The following is a 22,959-nucleotide window of genomic DNA, read 5'->3' on the forward strand; positions in this document are numbered from 1 at the left end:
CTTCCTTGCTATCTCATGTTGTTGCAAACACAAAGTCCACATTTCAAGCAGCCATTACGGAGGGGCTTTGCAAATCAGAGAACTTTTGCAACTTGAGTTACAAAACTTACTTGAGCCACTGAAGTAGCCTAGTCAGTTGACATTGTCTATCCTTAGAAATAATGACCCATGAGATAGTGAAACCTGTTACTCGTGTTTTCTGTGTTGTACAGTTGTTTATTACTGATTAGCTAAAACTAGAGGGTATGTAGTTTAAGTGAATTGAAACCCTGCTGGTTGTGTATATATGAGGCCTCTATGACTTGTTTATTATGCTGTCTTGATGAGCTTTTAGCCCTATATCTCTTTCTACCTATGATAATATTATATGTCTAAGCTTAAAAGTCTCTTCTCTTTCCATCATTTGCCTAGAGGGTTTGATTTTATTTCATTTTGCTTTGAGTGCTTTTATTTCTTGATTCCATTAAACCTTTTCATCATTTGGACAAATCTATTTATACTTGTGCTTGCTTTAAATCAGGAGTGTAAACCAGAGGCATGCAAATAGCCTAATGAAGTGCAACTGTCTGATATTATGTCATGCATTCCTAGTCACAGGTACAATTACAGTAGAGTAAGAAATAGTGTGTGCAATTTTTGAGTTGAGTATGATCTAAGCCAGGATAGTCATGGCAGGACTGATAATTGTTACTGGAGGCAATAGCTTTCTGCTTTAATATTTGCTTCACTGGATGTTAAAGGTTTGTTTTGCACTGGAATAATTTCCCTGCCTGAAGTTATTTGTGTGTCAAAAATAATAATACAAATGGGTCTTAAGGCACCAAGAAAGAGCTGATAGATGACAATTCTTTGCAGTACAATTCTTGGTGCATTTAGGTTGTACCACTTTAAAGACCAGATTGTTAGCATATTAGTTTTAAAATGAAGAATCTCTAGTGAAAGATGCCTGACCTGCAATTGCTAGAGCCAGCAGTCGCATTTTGGGTTATAGAAATATGTAACTCTGGTCAGTGCCATCAATAGGTGTGTACAGATTCTGGTTATTTATGTGTAATTTCAGATCCTCAAGTGTGAGACAACCCCAGCCATAGCGTCACCATGCCCCTTCCAATGGCTGTTAATTTCCTCATTGTTACTGAAACCATTTTTAGACTCCAATTTTCAAGATAGAGGCTTCTGTTACTTTGGGTACTGTAACAAAGAGAGCAGATGCCTTTCAGAAAGAAAGTAACACTAACAAACGTGTGACCCAAGTGCTAGTTTTTATAACTGTAAATTTTGGGAGTAGTTCCCACAATTCTAGTTATGTGCATAGTTGCAAAGAATGATTTTAAACCCTGACTTAATTTTAAGCATTAGTTAACATTCCTTATTGCAACATAAAACTTGGTGCACTGCCAGTGGAAAAGATGTCCTGAAGCACAATTTCTCTTACTGCAGCCAAAGCAAACATCAGGTGTAACTGCTGAATGTAGAGGCTCAGTTATTGCCAGTAGTGATCAGATCAGTGGCAGCTCAAGTCTGCCATGTTTCTTTTAGCGGTGGGCATGGGCTTGAAGTGTGAGGGAGGTCATCCAGTTAGCCACCTCTTTGATACCACGTTGTCATCTGAATGTTCTTAAAATCATATAAGGAATAAAGATAGTAAGTTATTCTATAAAGAAAGAGGTAAATGGCTGTTTGTATTTCTAAAGGCTCACTTCCCCGCTCTTCCCTGTTCATTCCACCCAGTGCGCCGCTCCAAAGCTGCAGACGAGGAAAGAAGCCACAAAGCCCGTCGGGCCCGGGACGAATACCGCCGGCAATCCTTGCGTGCCATCCAGAAGGGCAGAGTGGCTGGCCTGAGTAATTTGTTCCAGGAGACAAGCCTGAATAAAGATCAGGAGATAAAACTGAACAACAATAGTGCAAATCCTTTGCTGTCTCTCTCTGCAGCATCCAGGTTGGTTTGTACAAGAGTGACTTTGAAATAGTTTTCTGTTGAATTGCTCCCTCTCCAGTCCCCATCACTTCACCAAGCTGCTCTTCAGTTGCTGGAAATTCTCTGTCTGGCTCTTTCACTAGGACCAGAAAAATAATCTTTAAAGAAAAATGAAAATGCATGGAATACTTAATGTAAACTAAATGCTATTTATTTTTCAGACAAATTTCTTCAGTGTTCACACAGAGAGAGACAGATCCTTCATAAGTCAGCGTTAGATTATTAGTCAAGGCTTTTATAGGGAGAAATGAAATGGAGAAATTTCTAGGCAAGTCTTAAGCCTGAAACTGCATGTTGCTTAACAGCTCTTTGAAATGTATACAGAGAGTTGTCATACTCCTAAGTTTCAGCAGTTTAAAGGGTTTTTTCCAGGCAAAATCAAATGTATTTGTGTTCATTAATTTTTCTTCTGACTATTTAGGCAATTCCATGAATTGCAGCAGAGGAAAAGAATCCAAACTGGCAGATAAATGCTAGAAAATTGATCAGTCACTCTATTCTTTTTTTCTGGTTCTTAAACCATTAGTTTAGCTTTATGTGGTGACTAAGGCAATGTGAGCACTGACAAGATGGTAACATCAATGTTAAAAAAACAGAGAATACATAAAAATCCCAACAACCAATATCCAAGCTGAGAAAGGAAAGAGTCCTGTTACATTGGCTTTGTTTGCAGTCAGTGTAGCACCAGAGAGAATCAGACCCGCATTGTTTGGAAATGTGTTCTGCTTTGACAAGTTCTTTACTGTACTGTGTTCACACACAGAAACTCCCTGGTAGGAGTGAACAAAACTCTCAGAGTGAGGAGGAATCAGAATTTCACTGAGAGGGAGCAGGATTTGAAAGTTATCATCAAATCAGCTTATCAAAGAAACAATCTCAGAATTTTTCCAAACTCTTGAGATGGAAGTAATACAAACACTAGTAAAAGTGGCAGATTTTGAAAAGGACAGTCTGAAACTTTGACCTGAAGTTCTGAGCTTTCCAGGTGAGATTATTTACCACAGAATTTCAAGGTGCTGGATGTGATCCTTTTCAAAACGGTCCTAAAGGTAGATGAGAAATATTCTGATCGTTGTCCAGCTCATGTTCAGTACTATTTATTTGTTTTGAAGCTATGCCTATACCACAAAAAACAGGCAGTATTTGTTTTTCTTACCTCTTAAGACTTATCTTTGTCCATATTTTGATTGTAAAGGTATGAAGAAAAAGAAAAGTTCCTTTAAACATGTGCTATAATAATGAATACGAATAAATGTATATAAATCAGCTTCTCACACCTAAGACTGATATGGTTAAGCAGCATCAGATATCTGACTCAAATTTTACTTGGACAGTGAGATGCACAGTATGTTATTTGCCACTAGTGAGAGAGACAATTTTTGCCTCAGGGGAATATGAGCACAGTGTTAAGTTCTTCAGCATGGAGCATTGTACCTATACATTCTACATTGTCTTGACTTCTCTTTTAAAAGTCATATGAAAATGGTATTCCTTTATTTTTAAATGAGATCTCTCTTTCTAATATTTTCTATATAGTTTACAAAGCTTCCATTTGATTTTTTTCCCCTTTACTGTCTGTCTTATTTTGCTCAGTGTTCTCTTTGCACTGAAACTCTTTGGTCTGCTTATTCTCTTTTATCCTTTTGCCTACTGTGGTTTGTTGTCTTTTTATTTTTGTGGTTGTATTTCTTCCTGCCCCTACTGGAGAGGCTCAACAGCAGTAGCTGTATAGAAACTGAGACAGTAATTTTGAGATTTGACCTGGGGCAGAAAGAATGATGAATTTGACAAGTTCTTCAAACTAAACTGAATTAGAGAGAAATTAGTTAAAAAAATGAGAATGGACTGTAGGAGTTTCAGACCTACTGGGTTTCTTGTTTCTTTATAGAAAATACTCAAAACCAGAAACAAGAAACACTGGTGTAGTTTGCGGTTTTTTATATGTCTATAACTGATTTATCATTTTCTACCCTCACTCATGGTTTTATCTTCAAGTTTTAGGATGAATGTTGGTCAAATCTGCTCAGAAGTGTTTGTGTAATTTAGCAGTAACTTACACTCACCAAGGACACCATCACTTGATACCAACTAGAATCAAACTCTAGTTTTAGTAAGACAAATTGAAAGGAAGACACGTTGGTATATCTTCAAGCAGAGAGCATCTGTCTTCTTGCTTTCATTCCTTTGTAAAGAGTACCTTGCTGTCACGAACTGCAGAACCTTGATTGATGTTGAGGGGTTCTTGATTACTTCACAAATTAGTTTAATGCTGTTTGGTGACTTCTGAGCTAACTTTGTAATGTTAGTAATAGTTCTCCATTACATTGTCTAGAAATAGACAACATTAACTGGCAGCACAGGAGTATGTAGCCAGCTACTGTGCTGGGGCACTGTGAAGTGTATGTTTCACCAAATAAAAGTGAAACTACAGTACAAATAGACAAACCTTCATCTGAAGATGAAGATTTGGTAATTTGTGCTAACAAATGACCAAAGTAATTTGAGCAAGTTTGAGCACCCAGAAATCCATTGTAAATCCTCTCTTTGATTGCTATCACCAAGGTAAATGAGACTGTATGATTAATTGGAATGTAGTCATACTTTCATTTGATATAATACACCTTGGACCTTATTTGGGATGATTGACTGGATTTTCCACATATTTTACCTGATTTGCCTCCTACTAGCTAAAATAATCTAAAATGCATAGAAAGTAGTAGAAGCAGTAAGGGAGGCTGGTAAGGAGAGAATTCAAAGAGAACATAAGAGCTTAAACATTTGCCTCTATCATGCTCAGTGGTTTGGATGCACAATCTATTATAGCTGATTCTGATTTAGAATTTCTTGCCCATGAAAAGGAGTACACTAGGCACAAGAATAAATTTTGCTTGTCAAGATGTACATTGGAATAAAAATGAGGTGGAAAAGGAAAGCTGCCTGAAACGTTCCTTGCTTCCTTTGTGGTGAACTGTTTTTCAGTTTAAGTTCTGTGCTTAAGAAATTCAGATTCCATTGCAAGTGTAAAATCAAAATATCCTGGTTTCTGGAAAACCTCAACATAATTTTACAGAGGTTATAATTGATCTGTGAGCTAGACTGAACAGCAGCTGTGCTGACCACTTTGTAGCTGTGTGTTTTGTAAAGATATTAAAAAAACAGATTAATGATAATCTTTTCTCTTGCTTTCATACACTGCTAATCCTCTGTACGACTCTCTTCTGTCATTACTTGCTCTTCAATGCAGTAACATCTGGGAACGTCCTTCTAGACCCTTTTCCCGAGACATCATCATCCGCTGGTTCAAAGAGGAGCAGATCCCTCGCCGTGCTGGATTTGAGAGGAACACCAACAGGATTGCTCAATGGTTTCATGGTAAGGCACTGGTCCTCTATTTCTTATATAACAGAGCTGTAAGCATACACTCAGGAAATAAATCTTGCCAGCTTTCATCACAAAAAGAAACATCTACTGATGTTGTGAAACCCAGTGAAAACAAGATTTTGCATCATTCCTATGATTAGCATAGAATTTTCCTGTTATCATTTTTCTAATTAAGTAGATTAATTTGTGACTCATATCACAAACTTGAGTGGGAATACTTTGGCCAATATATTCTTGCTGTAAAACAGCAATGAGGAATGAGACCTAGATTAGGTGAGGACTCCAAAATGAACTGGCAAATACTGTAGAGATGTGTTATGTGGATGACTGACATTCAAGTTTTTGCTTTACCTGGTCTGCAAGAAGTACTTGAACTCTTGTCTGTCTAATGTCTCTTGTCCTTTCTAAACCAGGGTACTGTTTTTCCTTTTTACTTTCCTTTGAAAACAGAAATTACTGAAAGAGCTTGATTTCTTTCAGAAAGAATTGTGAGTGTATGATTTTAGGCAGCTTTCATGAAATGGGAAAAGCAATTCCTGTTCAGATGCATAATTTTCTGCCATATCTACTGGAGTTCCTAGCATCCCTGAGGCTTTTGCTCTGTATAGCATTTGCTATGCAGATGAATCTTTGAAATCAAATTCACAGGTAAGATAACTGACTTTCATAGATGTTAGCAATCATCTTTATATTCCTTAAACATGTAAAAAAATCTGGATTAACAGCTGACATAAAACTGAGGAACTGGAAAGGCTTTGAAGTTAAATCTCAATATTTTTTTATCACTGTTTTTGGTGAGTCTGATACCTCCCTGTTCAACGCACTGAGCTGAGCCTGTTCTCATTATTCTCTAAACATAAGATGGTGATGTGTGGGTGTTCTAAACTGAACCAAGAAAGGAAGACTTCTGAACAAGTTTAGTGTTTCATATATTCCAGGGTAATTTTTATGATACACGAATCCTTATGTGTTGAAAGACATCAGCAAGCTGCTGTTTTCATAGGATTAATTAGTCAAAGGCACCAAAGTCAGTCATGAATAGCTTGTAAATGCTATGTATTTCCATTTCTTATGAACAGTGGTGCAGACAGGGTATTTTGTTTTCTTACAGAAGACCTTTGGTGTGGTTTCTTTCTGAGAGACAAAGTGATTAAAATTTCATCTGTGGACATTGTTCCAAAGTATTTTCAACCATGATCTTTCCGTTTCGTGCAATGGTAAATGCCTCCCTGCTTGTGGGGAGTCCACATCCGGATTAATTGACATGAGTAGTTATGAACATAATTTAGGCCTTAAGTTAAGAAGACATCTGGGCTTGAGCTATACCTGCTGCAGTCTTTCAAACACCTAACTTCAGTGGTGGTAGGCTTAGGCTGTTAATCACTGCAAGAAATGAGGAATTCGTGATCTTTTCTAGTTTCTCAGATCATGTTGTCCATGCCTTAAGAAACTGTGACTATCCAATGACATTTATAAAAGTGGGCAAGGTACCTCATTTGTTCTCCTCCCACTCAAGGAGCCTGACAAAGATAGTTAAGATCGATTTGCAGCACAAAGCTCCCCATTTTTCTTTGCAGAGATCCACATGAATGCTGCTTTGGTATATAGTGGCTGGGTTAGCTGCTGTAGCTTCTGAGACTCTGATCACACCCAGTGTAATCCTCAGTGAACTGCCTTGTAACTTTCCTGGAGGGGTGGAAGCTAAACATCAGATGCAATAGTCAGTGCTTTGTAGTGTTATGCAGTGTCTGTGTTATGCTCCCTAATGTAGACAAACACAGTAGACAAACTTTGAGGAAAAACAAACAAACAACAATGGAGCAAAATATTAGGAAGTACTGACATAATTTAACTTCTTTTTTTCCTAGAAAAGAACCCTCTTCGTTGAATGGCCCTTCAGTCTAGGGGCAGGGGGAGGTTGAGGTGTGGAAGACAACCTAAAAAGCTTTTAATCCAGCCAAAAATCCTTTTCCCATTCTGTATTTACCTCTTATGAGAAATAAAGATTGCAGCTTCTATATTTAGGATCTTCTGTAGCTGGTTGTTTTGTCTTGAATTCAAGAGAGCAGGACATATAGATATTTATTTTTGTGTATGAACAAGAATATAGCAGAACATAACTGACCTGTATAAGAAATTGGCAATACAGAGGAAAGCCATTCTGCAAAGCCCAGAGTAATGGCTAACCACTTGAGCCAACAGGCAATAATATCATCATCCTTAAGATGGGTGAATGCTTCTGTGGAACCAACTGCTGCCTAATTGTGGTTTAAATCTGGCCAGCAACTGAGCATCGTGCAGCTGCTCGCTCTCTGCTCCCCCCCACCCAATGGGATGGGGATCAGGCAAAAAAAAAAGTAAAACTTTAGAAATAAGAACAGTTTATGAATGAAAAGTATTTCTGAAAGTCTACTAATCTTGAGCGCTTGAGCAGCAGCACTGGGCATATTGACAGAGCTGAACTGTGGGAAGTACATCTTGTAAAGTGCAGCTTGTATGGCAATATTTTCTGAGGGACACATAAATGGTAGTGGTTTGGTTTGAAAAATATCTAACAGCGACTACAGTTTTCTGCTTTGAATACAAAAGCACACTGTTTCTTCTGCTCTTTAGAGAACCTTCCAATCATTCACTAAATGCATGTTAGGAAGATGTAAAGCAAGTGGTGTAAATCCAGTAGTACAGTACAGCCTTTTCAATATTAATGATCTGTTTTCTAATTCACTACTTTATTGTTACCTCACTTTTTCTTCAATTTGATTCTCTGCTGATGTAAACTGAGCCCCAGAGGTCTGGGAGTTTTTTTTTTTCCCTTCTAGAACTATAGTTGATGGGGTACTTTGTTGGAAAAAATGATACAATATCTTGTTAGAGATCACCTGAATTAATTGAGAGCTTCTCTACTGTCTTCCACAAGCCTCAAAAGATGAGTCCAAAAAAGACCTTTATGAAAAGCTTGGTATCTAAAACACCCCATGATTGGGAAACATCTGGAATGGAATCAGAGAATTCCTGACTCAGATGATAAAACCAGATAAGATAAACATTGTCAATTACAATGTACCTGTCACCTTGCACAGATTTGCAGCACAGCTCTGGGCCTTTTATTCATGCAAGCAAATGAAGATGGGGAAGTGTGAAATTAAAAGAGAGTTACAGAATATCAAAATTGATTTAGAACCGTTACCTGGGAAAGATTAAAAATAATCATTTCTGAGATTCAGAAGAGACTATGTCCCCTTCTCTTTATCAAAAAGGTAGATTTCTCTTTTTTTTCTGTTTTTCCAGACTGTTCTCAGAGAGAGAAGGCTGGCAGAGTTGTGACAGGCTGTTTGAATATCTGCAGACTGTGTCGCTTGTGACTGCTGCAGGGATACACCCAGGTCGACACAGGCCGACAGTTATTGAGTAAAACAACTAATACCATGAGTATTAACCATCATTCCTAAGCTGTGTTAGGAATGACTGTTACCTTTGCTGGGAATCTTGTCAGGAAGAACAGATAGGGAACAAGTCTGGACACCAAACATTATCCAGCCCTCCATTAGAGACGAGTCTTGGAACGTTGTGAGGCCTGAGCAGGGAGGAACGCATGGCCCTCACCATCATTGCCCCTTGTCTGTGGTGAAACAGAGCACGGTGGTTTCCAAGCCTACTTAGTCTTGTGCTTTTCATCACTGCTGAATTCAGACACAGAGATGAATGATATTCATATTGTAATGGTAACATAGGATGAATAAAAGCCCTCTGTTGTATTATATAAAAGAGCTGCTAAACACAGAATGAGACAAGTCAGGCTGGAAAATCATTGTCTGGCATTTAAATGACTGATGATACTCTCACTCTGGCTTTGCACCGTAGCCTTTAAATAGCAATAATATTGTATCTTTCCTTTGAAATAATTATGAAGCAGTAACGTTTATAATTCACACATGCACTATACATGAACCAGTTTGTCCTTCCAGTTTTCTGTATTTTCCCTATATGAGTGGATTTACACATAGTTATTAGAGCCATGATCATCTGTTTACTTGCTGTGAGATGGAACACTATTCGTTGTACTTTTGGAATATATTTCTATTAAACAGCTACTGGATGTTCTGATAGAAGTTTTCAAAGATAGTACAGTATCTGCAGTTTAGTATTTAGATCCTGTGCTAGAATCTGGTACTAGATTATGAATGTCTCAAATCAGACCCCTAACATATGGCAAAACCCAAATACTTAATCAGCTCTGATTGAGTTCTCAGCTTCTTCCTTACGAAATGAGAGGCGTTTTGCTGTTTTCTGAGAAATAACATGATCCTTCATATACTAAATAATTCCACTTAGGTCACAATGATTGTTTCAGTCTGTTAGTTCTTCTGAAGTTTTTGGAGTTGTTTTTCTCATGCCATTACAGTTCCAAAGTGTCTACACAGACAGGTTACTAGCAAGCAAGCAGGATAAATGTTTTAGACTCATGGCTCCCCTTGGAAAGGGGCAAAGTATCAAAGTGAGGTAATGTGAGCTGTAAGAAGAAAGGAAGCACAAGAGAGCAGCAGGGAAATTGTAGAATCAGGCAATTGAATAATTAATGTAAATAGGCTAATTGCTAATGTAAAACGAGCTTTCTTTTACAGTACATTGTCCTTCTTGACTACTTTCTAACTGGAAGCTATATTCTAAAGATTAGGCGTGTTCTAAACATAGAAGGCAGCAATTTTTCTGAACATATACTGTAGAAACTAAAAATGAGAGATAGTAAAGAGCATTTGACCACAGAGGGGAAACAAGTGTTAAGGGTTTCATGGAGATGAACAGGTCAGATGCAGTGACCATACAGTGCACTGACAGCCAAAGGCTTAAAAACAAGAAAGAAAAGAGAGTCCTTTCAAGCTTGTGCCAGGCAATTCTTTGCATTTGTGAAGAATATGCACCAACTTTTTAATAGAATTTACTTCCAGGTGAATCTACTAATCTCTTAATGAAAGGAATGTTTTGCTATTGAAAATAAAATTGCGTTATATTCTGAAGACTTCTTACCCCCTTGATTTAAAACACTTCAAGGTTTTCTTCTCCACATGCAACTGTTAGAGCATGACATAGTGAGCAATTATGATCTCATGTAGCAAGCCATGGTGGTAACTTCATGGATTTACCTGTAATTTTACATTCCAGTTCTGTGTTCTGTCTCCTCATCGAGCTGGACTGTGTGTGAGTACATTTCTCTATTACTGCAACTCCTTCAGTCAGCTTTTCTTTATCACATTATATAAAACACAAAGGAGAGCTGTTCCTGAAGGGAGAGCTCTGCTCTTAGTGTTTGGAAATGAAGAATTACTTATAAAACCCAAGTGATGTAAGAGCATGAGTTACTTGGAATAAATTATGTATAAAGGCTTAAACCTGACTCATTTTAAAGAAGAAAACAATGTTAGGAGCAGGTACAAAGCCCTGACAACTACACAGGTTGCTTATGCTAAGACTGGAAGAGATTATAGTGACTGTCTGTGGTGACAAAAGCCGATCCAGAAGGCATTGTTCACCTGTCCAGCAGTCTGAATCTCAGCTATGGTATCCTTCTACATATACTGTAGTCCGTTCCTTACTTGCTGGATCATGCATTCTCTTTTCAGTGTCAACAGTATATGTACTAATTGGTTAGTTTATCCATGCACAATGTGCATTTAATATCAGTCACTACCAGCACAAGACATTCAGCTCATACTGAGTATCTTTAAAGGCTGTATCTGGATTCCTCCTGCACACTCCCTCTAGCCTCCCACAGATGTCCTGTGTATAACCTTGTTAGTCTTGGATGAGATGCTGATATCCTGCATATTGTTAGTCTATAACTGTTTATCAGCCATGCCTCCAGGTCTTGTTCCTTTGCCTGCACAACTACAATAACACGCTTTCCATTTTACAGGCTTCCATGTATTTTCTTCAGCTTATGCTAGACTAAGTTGTATTTATCATTTTATCTGCAGTGTTTTCTGTTTAACTCACAGCAAACACTTGCAGGCGCAAGGTCAGAAAACTTTACTGGTTTCCCAGCAGATGGACCTTCTTACTGGTCCTTCTGTCTTGCTACACTAACTGTTGAAACTGCACTCCTATTGATCCAGCCTCAAGGCAAAAGATTGCAAATTATTAGTTTGACAGCTCCTTTGAAAGAGTGTATTTTCCCTGCTAAGCAAACACAGCTCTCTCAAACAGGGTACCAACAGGTACCATGTGTAGTCATGCAGGGGGAGAAAGCATGTGGCTGGTCAAAGCCATATTACTGGTTTAGCTTAACTCAGTTCACTCAGGATCAAATTCTGACCCTTAAACTGCTTTCATCATAGGAGATAAACAGTAGGAGATGATAAAAAAGCAAAGGGAGGAGATTTCTGCAACTCTGTAGGCTGCTAACCTGTATGTGCAACTTCACCATGTGATGCTGGCATGGAGACAGAATGGGATGGTGTGTGGGAAACAAATTGGCCCTTCCCCTGCAAAAGTTAAGAGAATGACAGCTCCCTTTCTTCCCTCTCTGATTTCAGAAAGGTCGGTTCTTCCTTCTTCTCTTGGCCTTTCATTGAAGAGGACTGTTAAATCACAAACTTGTGAATCTTTTTAAGAGGTAAAACTCCAAAAGAGCTGTGTAGATGAGCATGTTGATTAGCACTCGATCATACACTACCTCTCTATCCAAGATTAGCATCTGTAATATGATACACAATAGTTCTTAATCCACGATAGGGAGGACTCGGTTATATATATATATCTATATTTCCATGGAACATTCTTCCACAGTTGTTGCCACTGCTTCTCACAATTAAACACAGCATGGATCTCTCATGAGTGCATGTGACCATTGTAAATTCATTCCATTATGCCTGATAAAAGGAATCTTTTGTACTTGAAGTGAGCTGCAAACCTTTATAGATATTTCAGTCCAAGATACAAGTAATATTTCATTGCACAGAGCTGCCTCTCCTTTTTTCTCTCTTAACCATACTGGTATTTACAGTATGAGGATGGAATCTTTGAGAGCTAAGGTGGTGGTAGCAACAAATAATTCTGCACACTTGCTGTCTGTGATCCTTGTATGATGTAAAATGGAATGTTTTCATTGATGAAATTTAGCGTAAATGCAAGACTCTTAATTCCAGACTTTGAGTTAGAAATTAAAGGAAAAAAAATCCGTTTGCTTCTGTTTGTAATGTTTTCAGAACATCACATGACGTTGGTCCCTCCGTTGAAGCCACTTCTGGCTTCTCAAACACGTAAATCAGATTATCCTGCTGAGAGTACGAGCCAAACTGCCAGCTTGTGCCCCTTAATTCCAGTGCTGGTAGGAAATGGGGTTATTTAGTGGCTGGTGTTTAGTGGCTTAACTGAGAACTGGGTCAAACCCCAGAGGATGTTCAGAATTGGATCATTGTGAGAGCTGCACGTGGTTACTATACTGCTGCTCATTAGGTGTAAAGTTTTTACTGTCCCAGTGTTACTCCCATTTGACTTTCAACAGTGCTTCAGTGTCTGGTTCACTTTATTGAGTGATTAAAGGTAGCTTTTTCCCCTGAGGAACAGTACACTAAATCAATATGCAAGAGTGCTGCAAGCAGCTGGAAAGCACTGTAATTAACAAAGTTAGCTTAAAGTTCCCAAATCTAGACAAATGTGTGAGATGACAAATTAGTTATCAGTATTATGCCTAGATTTATTTTTTTGAACTGGATTAAAAGAAGGAGAAAGTTTAGTTTCTTATATACTTACAGCAAATACCACAATCAGAAAATTATCTGGAACTGCTATGTTACTTTTAATATGGGCAAATGCTCCAAATAAAGCGCAATATGAATTTGTATCCCTTTAAGAAATAAAAGTTCTAATGATTACTTGATTAAAAAGCATGTAGAAAGATTTCTTCTAAGTTCAGTGATGTCATCTGGAAGGTTCTCATAGATGTAAATAGATTTTGGATTTGACTGCTAAAGTACCTAAAAAATTTCTACTATCTTAAACCTTACACAAATGGAACATATTTGAGGCAAAATCATTTTCCTTCACCTACAAAAGAAATGATCAAGAAAAGCAAAGAATACAGTATATTTTCTGCTTAGTTGTCTGTTGTACAATATTAATTCCAGGGCTCCATGTTAACTGTGACTGTTCTTTTTCATCTTCTATTGAGTGAGCTCTGCTGGCACTGGGATTTACTATTACAGTTGTCAATCAGGTTTATGGAAAATGTATCTTGGCAGTTTCTTCAACACCTATGAGACGTGATAGTGTTCTAGGTAAGCTATAAAATATATGTGCTTTGAAGACCATCATGAGTACATGTGTGTATTTGTATACATATAAAGTTTTCTTGCTTTTTGGAGCTATTAATTTCATTATAAAAAGGAGAAGGGTTGTTACTTTTGAGTGTGGGATGTATTTTTCTTAATAATCAAGTGGGGTTTTTATTATTTAAAAAGAAATTGAGAACACATTCAACTGCTTTTCTTCTAATTCATAATCAAGAATGTTGTAATTAAAGACTCCTGAAAAGTTTTTATACCTTGTACTCACAAATCATTGTGGTGATTGTAGAGCCAATTGTGCTGTGTAATTTTCATTATCAGCTGCTGTCTACTCAGTGTATTCATGATAATGTGTCAAATTGGCTATTACCCATGGACCAATTTTGTAACAATAGTCTGGGTTCTTACTGAAATTAAATTTCACGCCAGGAGCATAGAGCAACCCCCAGCTCAAAAGGTATAAGGAAACATGCAATGGGAAGATTGCAGCTGGAGCTCACTGCACTACACTGTAATTGTGATGCCATTTTGGTTCCTACCCACCTAAATGAGCCTTGAGCTACTTTTCCAGGACCGATGTAGAATAGAACCCAGAATCGAAAAGTCAGCTCTTGTTGCTTATGCAGCTGGAGATCGAACTGGAGGTTTAATGAGTCTTGCTGGGTGCCATGAAGAGTCAAAATCTAACTTCCATATACATGGATAAAAAGCAAATTCAAATTAAAATAGCATGGACACATCAATACAAATCAATATCAATATAGAAAGGCCAATGGAAAGCATTAGCACCTCTGGCAAATTATCAGCTTGTCAGAGGCTGTAATGTGGTCTTTTGTTTAATACCCTGTAACTCAATTGACTTCTCAACATTTCAATGTCCCTTCGCTGGGCAAATGCTCTTACAGTGTGACCACTAAATTAATGAAGTTGCAATCATAATGCATTCCCAGTGTACTGAATGCCAAATCAATACTAGCATAAAGCCACTTAAACTAGCAACGGACCAAGAAGACATCCCTAATCCTCAAAACCAGGAGCAACCTAGCTATTACTTCTGACATGAACCAGTAGTATTACAAAACTTCTCCCACACAACCATACATTTTGTGTTCTGCTGTTCAGGATATTCACATCAACTGACATTTGCATAAACCTGGATGCATATGGAGAGATTTGGAACACACACAAGCAGATTTTGGATTTCTAATAGCCCTTACACACGTTGAAATCTCATTTCTTGTTTGGTATTGATTTGGTACAGTTTCTGCTGCAGAGATGTATCATGTACAGAACTATTTGGATCTATAGAAGTATCAGTGACATCGGCTAGTCTAAAACCAGTTGTCTTCTTTTTCATTGTTCTTCATATGTTCTTCAAAGATGTTTTTATTCAGTTCATCTATATAAATTGGATTAAGATGTGTTTCCTGTTTGCCTAAAGCTGGAATCTATATTTTTCAGTTGCTTTATTGCATCCAAATAAAATATATCAACCCTCTAACAGAGACAGTAAGTTCGGTTTCTAAGTCAAAATTTAAAGTGCTTTTCTTTATCTTAATTCACTAAAATTGTGGAAAAGTTAAGTCTGTGTCAAAGATGTTCTTAAACATTCTTGTTTTTTGTAATAAGGGGGCTGCTTTTGTAAGAGACACATTGAAGGGTTTTATGGCAATGTGGCATGGAAAGAATGCCTGAGAAGGACTCTTTTCTAAGGAAAACATCTTTTTCAAGGAAAGAGAAAGTGACAATGCTGATTTTCTCTGAGTTTCACCCATTAAAAAGCACCGGATTTTATAACATAGCTCATGGCTGAATGCATTGTTTTCTCCTCTTGGAATTTTTCTATGGTTCTTGGAGATGCTGTGATAAAGGCAGGAGTACCCATAAAATGTGGTGATAGATAGGGCTGTTTTGCTTTTGTTTATCTTCTTACAGTCAGTCTCAGCATCTAGTGCAATTAACTCATGATTTAAGAATCTTCTTCTTCATTTTGCTACTTTTCACTTGGCTTGATGAGATTTACCAGTACCTTCCCATTACCTAAGTAATTCATTCCTCTCCTTTCTTTAGTAAATCCAGTGGCTGTTTCATTGGCATTTACTGCTGTGGCAGTAGGCTCGTGGGAAAACTGCACTAGACTTAATGCTGGTGTCTCATACTCCTTTTGATATGAAATCATGGCATATTGCAATTCTCATTCATTTATTACTGCAATTAGTAAGTTTGTCTCAGTTCAGTTTGTATGGACAAAGGTCTGATTTTTTACTTTCTCTCTATTTTCTGTACTCAGTTGCACAATGGAGAAATGGAAATAATGGATCACAAAAGTGATGCCAATTAGATGACTCCACAACATACAAGGCAAAAGCAAATCAGGCTCTAACTACTCTGCCAGATCTTATGTTGATTTATTCTATTGTTTGTTCAGTATAATGTCATAGTTGCAGCCTAGACATGAAGAATTTCATGGGCACTGCATGAAATTCCCTGTTTTCCTCTAGAAGTGCTAGATGCATGACAGAGTATGCAAATGGTGGGGTAACCACAGGGGACTTTTTAAATGAACCTGCATTATTGCCTCTGTTCTGTACAACCTTAACTGTGGCCAGATTTTTAGCAGAGGGCCTGGTTATACAATGGATCCAGTCTGTATTTGGAAACTTAAAGGACTGTATGCCTAAGCATACATGTATTCACACTTCAGAAGCATAAACAATGATTTACCTATCAGTACTGCAAGACTGTAAGTGAAAACCATATGTATTTAATTTTGACATATTGTGGGGTTTTTTTTAATGATGAAATTAAATTTGAAGACAGATAGAAACATCTTACTCCTGAGAAACATCAATATATTCCAGTGTGTGGTACAGCAGCAGAACCTGCTGTTAAAGTGAATAGACCATCTATTTTTTTAGCATTTAATTTTTTTAATTGTGCCTCTGAAATGATTTGTTTTGTAAAGTAAGGCTCATTTTTGAGCTGATAAAATACATGTGTGCTGTTTCAAAGAATTACATGGTTTATCCTTCCAGGCAGAAGTTTTGTGCTTGGCTTGTTGAGATTAAACACTTGTTGATTTGCAAGTGCAAATCATTCTTTCTGGCATTGATTTTCAAAGAAAACCTTGGTGGTTAAATGTATGTATATACTTGAGAGAAGGGAGGAGCAGCAAGCTGATCAAAATCTGATGAGAAGTGTGGTTTTGTTCAAGAGCACACTCTGAGCCTGACGGCACTTTTAGCATTTGCAGTTTTTTCCATACTTATCTTTGACTTGCACAAAGTGGGCAATGGTAACATTTACATGTACTAAGTGAGCAGATGTGTGACGGTTTAAGTTAATGAAGCTGCTTTAGCAGGGGGGTTGGACTAAATAATCTCTAAAGGTTCCTTCCACCTCTACCATTCTGTGATTCTATGAATTTTGATTCCAACACCTTCAGTGTTTAAATTGTCCAGTGGTTGAAGATTTTTGTTCTGCAAACAATTTCTAGTTTTAGATTAATGTTTCTTTAATTTTTTTAAAGGAGCCTTTAATTCAAGAAAGAATCCTCCCCAACCTTACAAACTTTGCTCAGTTTCTCTTTGTTCAGAGCTGTACCTCCCAATTATCCTTCAGTAACTACCTGTCAGCCAGCAATGGGTTTTTTAAAAGCATATCTCTGCAGGGGTGTCGTCCCAGCTAGGGCTACTTTGTAGTAGTGCTGCTCCATGCACTATTCTTGTCTTTGGTCTGTGTGTTTCCCCTGGAGTGTCATCTGTCAGTGCTTCAAAGAGGTTGTAGAAAGCCAGGAAGGGGCTACAAAGAGTCTATCTTTAACCAATTCTTCTACTTTGCCTTTCTACAGATTTCTAAAGCAAACAAAAATCTCACTCTGGTCTTTGTTTGCTTTTGTGCAATTGGCTTGGTAGAAGTTCCGTGTTCTGTGTTTTTTTCATGTCCATGCTGGCCTCAGAAGTATTGAGGAGGAACAAGGACTTATGATGGCTAGTTATGAGAACAGAAATAGATCTCATCCTCTTCTCTCACAGATCAGCTTTCTCAACTTTTTCCTTCATTTAGATCTCATTTGCATACCAAAAGATTTTCTCTCTCATTTTCAAATTCATTTAAGTCTTCCAATTTTACTGAGTAATAACAAGGTGAGTAATATAAACAAGTGAATAAGAAACGTTTGCAAACGTTGCCCACAAGCTGGAATGAATGCAAATGTTTTGTCTGCCTGGAGAAAGGATGGTGAATACTGGCCACTAACCTTATAAAAAATGACCACGCATTTCAATTTTCACATAACACACAGTATCAGTGACTATTGTACCAGAACAAATGTGTTTCTCTTTCCTGGACCAGGATCAGAGCTTAAACCAGCCTCTTCGCTCTACAATGTTTTTACTTTACACCGCTGCATTACTTCTAGCCCAGTCAGGCTGCTCTAGTGAGGTATTTCTGTTTAAGCAAAAGCTTTAAGCTTAAAATAAGGCAAATTTCAATGTTTTGGAAGATGTAGTAAAGTCTTAGTACCTACTTTGCATATAGAACATCACACATCCATCACAGAGGTTTACTGATAGGATCTGCATCATTGGCTTTCTTTATTACACATAATAGAAATCAAAATTCAATCCAGTCCCAGCTGTGTTGTAAAAGAGATGAACATATCTGACAGGGATAGTACTTGTTACAAAGTTCTCAGCTGGCATTAGTGTACTGCTGTTTTCTCAAAGCATGCTTGTTTCTTGTTTTGGAGTTTGCAGATCCTCCCCAGGAATATGCTACTCTGCCATGCTGTTTGCAGGAAATGTCAATTATCTGTAACAGCTTCTAGAATGCTTATATAGAATTATAGAATCATAGAAGGGTAGGGGTTGGAAGGGACCTTTAGAGGTCATCTAGTCCAACCCACCTGCAGAAGCAAGTTCACCTAGATCAGGTCGCATAGGAACATGTCCAGGTGGGTCTTGAAGACCTCCAAGGAAGGAGACTCCACAACCCCTCTGGGCAGCCTGTGCCACTGCTCCGTTACCCTCACAGTGAAGTAGTTTTTTCTTATATTTAAGTGGAACTTTTTGTGTTCCAGCTTCATCCCATTATCCCTTGTCCTGTTGCTAGCTACTATAGAAAAAAGGGATGTCCCAGCCTCCTGACACCCACCCTTTAGATATTTATAAATGTTAGTAAGATCACCTCTCAATCTCCTCCAGACTAAATAGCCCCAGTTCCCACAGCCTTTCCTCATATGAAAGATGTTCCAGTCCCATGATCATCTTGGTGGCCCTGTGCTGGACTCTCTCCAGCACTTCCCTGTCCCTCTTGAGCTGAGAAGCCCAGAACTGGACACAGTACTCCAGATGAGGCCTCACCAGGGCAGAGTAGAGAGGGAGAAGAACCTCCCTTGACCTGCTGGCCACACTCTTCTTGATGCATCCCAGGATGCCATTGGCCTTCTTGGCCACAAGGGCACATTGCTGGCTCATATTTAGCTTATTATCAATCAGGACTCCCAGGTCTCTCTCTGCAGAGCTGCTCTTCAGCAGTTCGACCCCCAGCCTGTACTGGTGCATGGGGTTGTTCCTTCCCAGATGCAGGACTCTGCACTTGTCCTTGTTGAACCTCATGAGGTTCCTCTCTGCCCAACTCTCAAGCCAGTTGAGATCCCGCTGAATGGCAGCACAGCCTTCTTGGGAATCAGCCAGTCCTCCCAGTTTGGTGTCATCAGTGAACTTGCTGAGGGTACACTCTGTCCCCTCATCCAGGTCGCTGATGAAGATGTTGAACAAGACTGGCCCCAGAACCGATCCCTGTGGAACTCCACTGGCCACAGGCCTCCAACTCGATTGTGTGCCATTGATCACCTCCCTCTGGGCTCTGTCATTCAGCCAGCTCTCGATCCACCTCACTGTCCACTCATCCCAAAAGGGTTTACTGATTTGTTTTGTTTTTAACCCCTGCTTTCTTATTTTCCAGTAATTTTATCAGCAAAGAAAAAAAATCATCGTTGTTAAGCCTATTTGTACTGTTTCTGTAAGGCTTTCTGTAAGGCTTCCTATTTGGGTGCTTGGAACTTCCCTGTTTTTGATCTTCCATCAACTTTACCAGAACATAAAGGTTTTCAACTTTAGTCAGTGAAAACAATACAAAGTTAAATCTTCTTGCCTCTAGATTTCTGCTGATCATACGAGGTAAACCACACACACAGAGAGAGTAGTCTGAGAAACCACTGAAAAGGAAAGATTTAACTATTCCATTATTTCAATTGAGCTTCTCTCCAGAAGCTGCTGAGATGAGAAGAGTAAACTCACTAAAGTCAAATGGTAATAAGAGAGGTTTAATGCAGAGATTTCAGGTCAAAAGAGCCTATCTCTAAAGAAAAAAAATCAGGAAATATGTATATAAGATGAAAGGTTAAAGGTCTTTCTCTCTAACTTTTCTCCCCTGACAGGTGACAAGTCATGTTCAAAGAGAAGAGAGTTTGAAATCTTTGTTTTCCTTCTGACTAATGCATTCTGTAGGCTGATCTGAAAGGATGAGAAGAAAGAAAGAAAGAAAACACTCTGCTTTGAGGAGACATTAACAGGAAAATGTATAGTTCTATTACAGCAGTGGTGTATTCAGGGAAGTCACGCAACCACCTGTCTTTTATGTGCCACTCTGCTGATTAGGGAGGATGGGGTAAATATTTTGACAGTGAGTTTTTACAGTATGTGATAGTTTGGATATAGAATGAATTTTAAAGGAGTCAATTAAAGGGTATATTTTCTGCAGAGTACATAGGGAATTAACTGAGCCACACTGGAAACAATGGATGTAGCACATGTGATTTTCTGTAAACCTGAAGAAAAATACCCATTATAACTGTATTACTCAGACAGGATTTTCACAGATTCCCAGGGAAGTAAGTCACCCATTTCCTTCAGAATTTCAGTAGATTTTTAATTACTTTAAGGAATCTCAGCCTTGGGGAATTAAGAAAGCTTTTGAAGTCTGAGTTTTCTGGTTTTTTTCCCTTAGAACTGCTTTATCCTGTCAGAACAGAGATGAACCCATATTATTAAAAAGACAAAAAAGAAAAGAAAAGAAACCCAACTTTACAGACCTATATTTTTACATGTTACTTTTCCTTGATAATTGCCGTGAAGTTTTCGGCTCTTGGCCTGAAAAACCAGACTCGAAGTCTGTAAACTAGGCTTGAAGCCTGAAAACAGACTCTAAGTCTGAAAAACCCAGACTCGAAGCCTGAAACCAGGCTCGAAGCCTGAAAAACCCAGGCTCAAAGCCTGAAACCAGGCTCGAAGCCTGAAACCAGACTCTAAGTCTGAAAAACCCAGGCTCAAAGCCTGAAAAACCCAGGCTCGAAGCCTGAAAAACCAGCTCCAAGCCTACTTCATGCGGCGATCAACCCAGGGTCCAATTCTCAGCTGGGTGGGAAGAAATCAGTCCTACTCAATGTGAGTGATAGCAGAAAGCTTCTTCTTTATTGAGAGCAGGCTCTAACTTATATACACAGCAGCTTCAAAGCTAGCTCAGCAACAGCAGCTAATAGATTACATTCTTATGTTCATCCTACTTGCGGTTTCTGCGATAAGCAAGCTCCCTCACATTTTCCCATCTTGTTTTTCTCCAAAGTTGTTTTCCACCTTGAGCTGTTAGCTCGTTAGCTGAAAACAGCCCGACCTTGAAGGAGCAGAAAGCGGCCTGCTGTCTACATGACAGCAACTGCTTTAACCATGGCTCTGACTCTGGTCTTGATTGTGCATTAAATTCATATAACTAGAACTCAGATTGCCTTGTCCCAACAGGCCTAACATTATACCCTGGGATCCATGTCCATGCTCCCTCATTTTTTCTCCACAGATAATTTCTCCTGTGTACAGAGGCTTAAGATAGTCTTATGCACTACATAAGCCTGTTTAGGGCATGGTGCATCTTTGCATGAAGGATCTCTTACTTATCAGAAACCAATCATTCCTCTGGTCCTTGGTTTCCTACACATGTCTATATGTGGCCCAGAGCAGATTTTCCACAGTGAGCAAGGCCCACTGGGGAGGCAGTTGAGGTTCACTGATGTGGTGTTTCCCAGTTCTGTGTATATCTGAAGTGTACCTGGATGGCTACAAATGAGAGAAATGGGGAAGAATGGATAATGGATTCTTGCTCACCTTTCAGCAGCACTGATTCAGCTGTATCTTGAGTAGCTTACTGCATCACTTCTGAGCTTCCACAAGAGAAAAGGTGGTGAATGTGGAACAAAGAAAAGTTTCTCCAGAGGCTCCCTGACCAGTGTTATTTCATGTTGCTTCTGTAGCCCAGAGAGGAGACTGGCCCCATGCTGACCACTGAGTACTCAGCTAACAAATCTGTGACATGGCTTGTGTATTTCAAATGTGCAGTTTGGCTGATGAATTCTACACACATCCCAGCTTTGCTTCCCATTGCAGTTCTATGCAGACAGGAAGGTTTCCATTTATTTACTCATATTTTAGGTTTTACTTTTTGTGACCTGTTGCACATATTTTCTCGGTTATCAGCACAGAGGCCTGTAGCCCCTTATTTAGTAACATTTATGGGTACTCTGCTATTTACTAGGACTTAAATCGGGTTACCAATATGCAGCACAGCATGAAATATCTGCTTTCTCACCAGCTGTAAGCAGGGAAAGTCTTTCATAGGAACTCAGCAGTACTTGGTTCTTTGGCTCTTTCCATGACACCAGTGGCTAGGTTTTGGAAAGACCTACAACCTGTCATTGTGCTGTTTTATTGGTGTGGGTTTCAGATTGGATTTGACCTTTTCTTTTTTTTTTTAAACTTGGCCATTTATTTTGATGCCTAAACAGGAACAGAACTCTTTTGAAGATCTAGCCCCATGTGAGTTTATCTGCATTAACAGCAGATGGTGAATAGCTTCAACAGCTTTGTTTCTATTACCAGTCATCTTTGATTTACTTCCTTGCTTTGCTTTTCACTCCTTATTGTCTCTGTTCCAAAACAGCAGAGGCAGAGCTGATATCCTTCAGCCACAGCTTTTCTCACACACTCTTCTTTCACTATTTGTTTTCTTGCACTATCAAAAAAAAAAGTATTGTGACCAACAGGAAGGAGGAGGAAGAAACCTTATTGAGAGTGGCACACTGTAAGATCCTATTGCTGCAAATGTTTGTGCACGTGTTTAATTGTGCATGCTACTCCTGCTGTAAAGGCAGGAGAAAGGACAAGGTATAACCTAGGTATTTATGTTATCCTTTTATCCTTTTACTGTTTCAGGTGCAGATCACACCAGAAACCACCATAAGAGTGGTTTCTGAATACCGTAACA

The 22,959-nt window shown here is 38.7% G+C and overlaps 1 protein-coding gene across 2 annotated transcripts in view; it reads left to right on the forward strand.

Annotated features, from left to right (window-relative positions):
• The window catches only part of SH2D4B (SH2 domain containing 4B), a 63,142-nt gene that overhangs the window by 30,328 nt on the left and 9,855 nt on the right, over positions 1-22,959 (forward strand). The window contains exons 5-6 of one of the 2 annotated variants that reach the window (XM_062001621.1): positions 1,732-1,942; positions 5,226-5,353. In XM_062001621.1, coding sequence (XP_061857605.1) covers positions 1,732-1,942; positions 5,226-5,353 — 339 coding nt within the window. Of the gene's footprint in view, positions 1-1,731; positions 1,943-5,192; positions 5,354-22,959 lie in introns of both variants that reach the window. The other variant, XM_062001622.1, reaches the window with a different exon arrangement.

Source organism: Colius striatus, chromosome 8 (assembly GCF_028858725.1).
Source record: "Colius striatus isolate bColStr4 chromosome 8, bColStr4.1.hap1, whole genome shotgun sequence".
NCBI classification, from domain to species: Eukaryota; Metazoa; Chordata; class Aves; order Coliiformes; family Coliidae; genus Colius; species Colius striatus.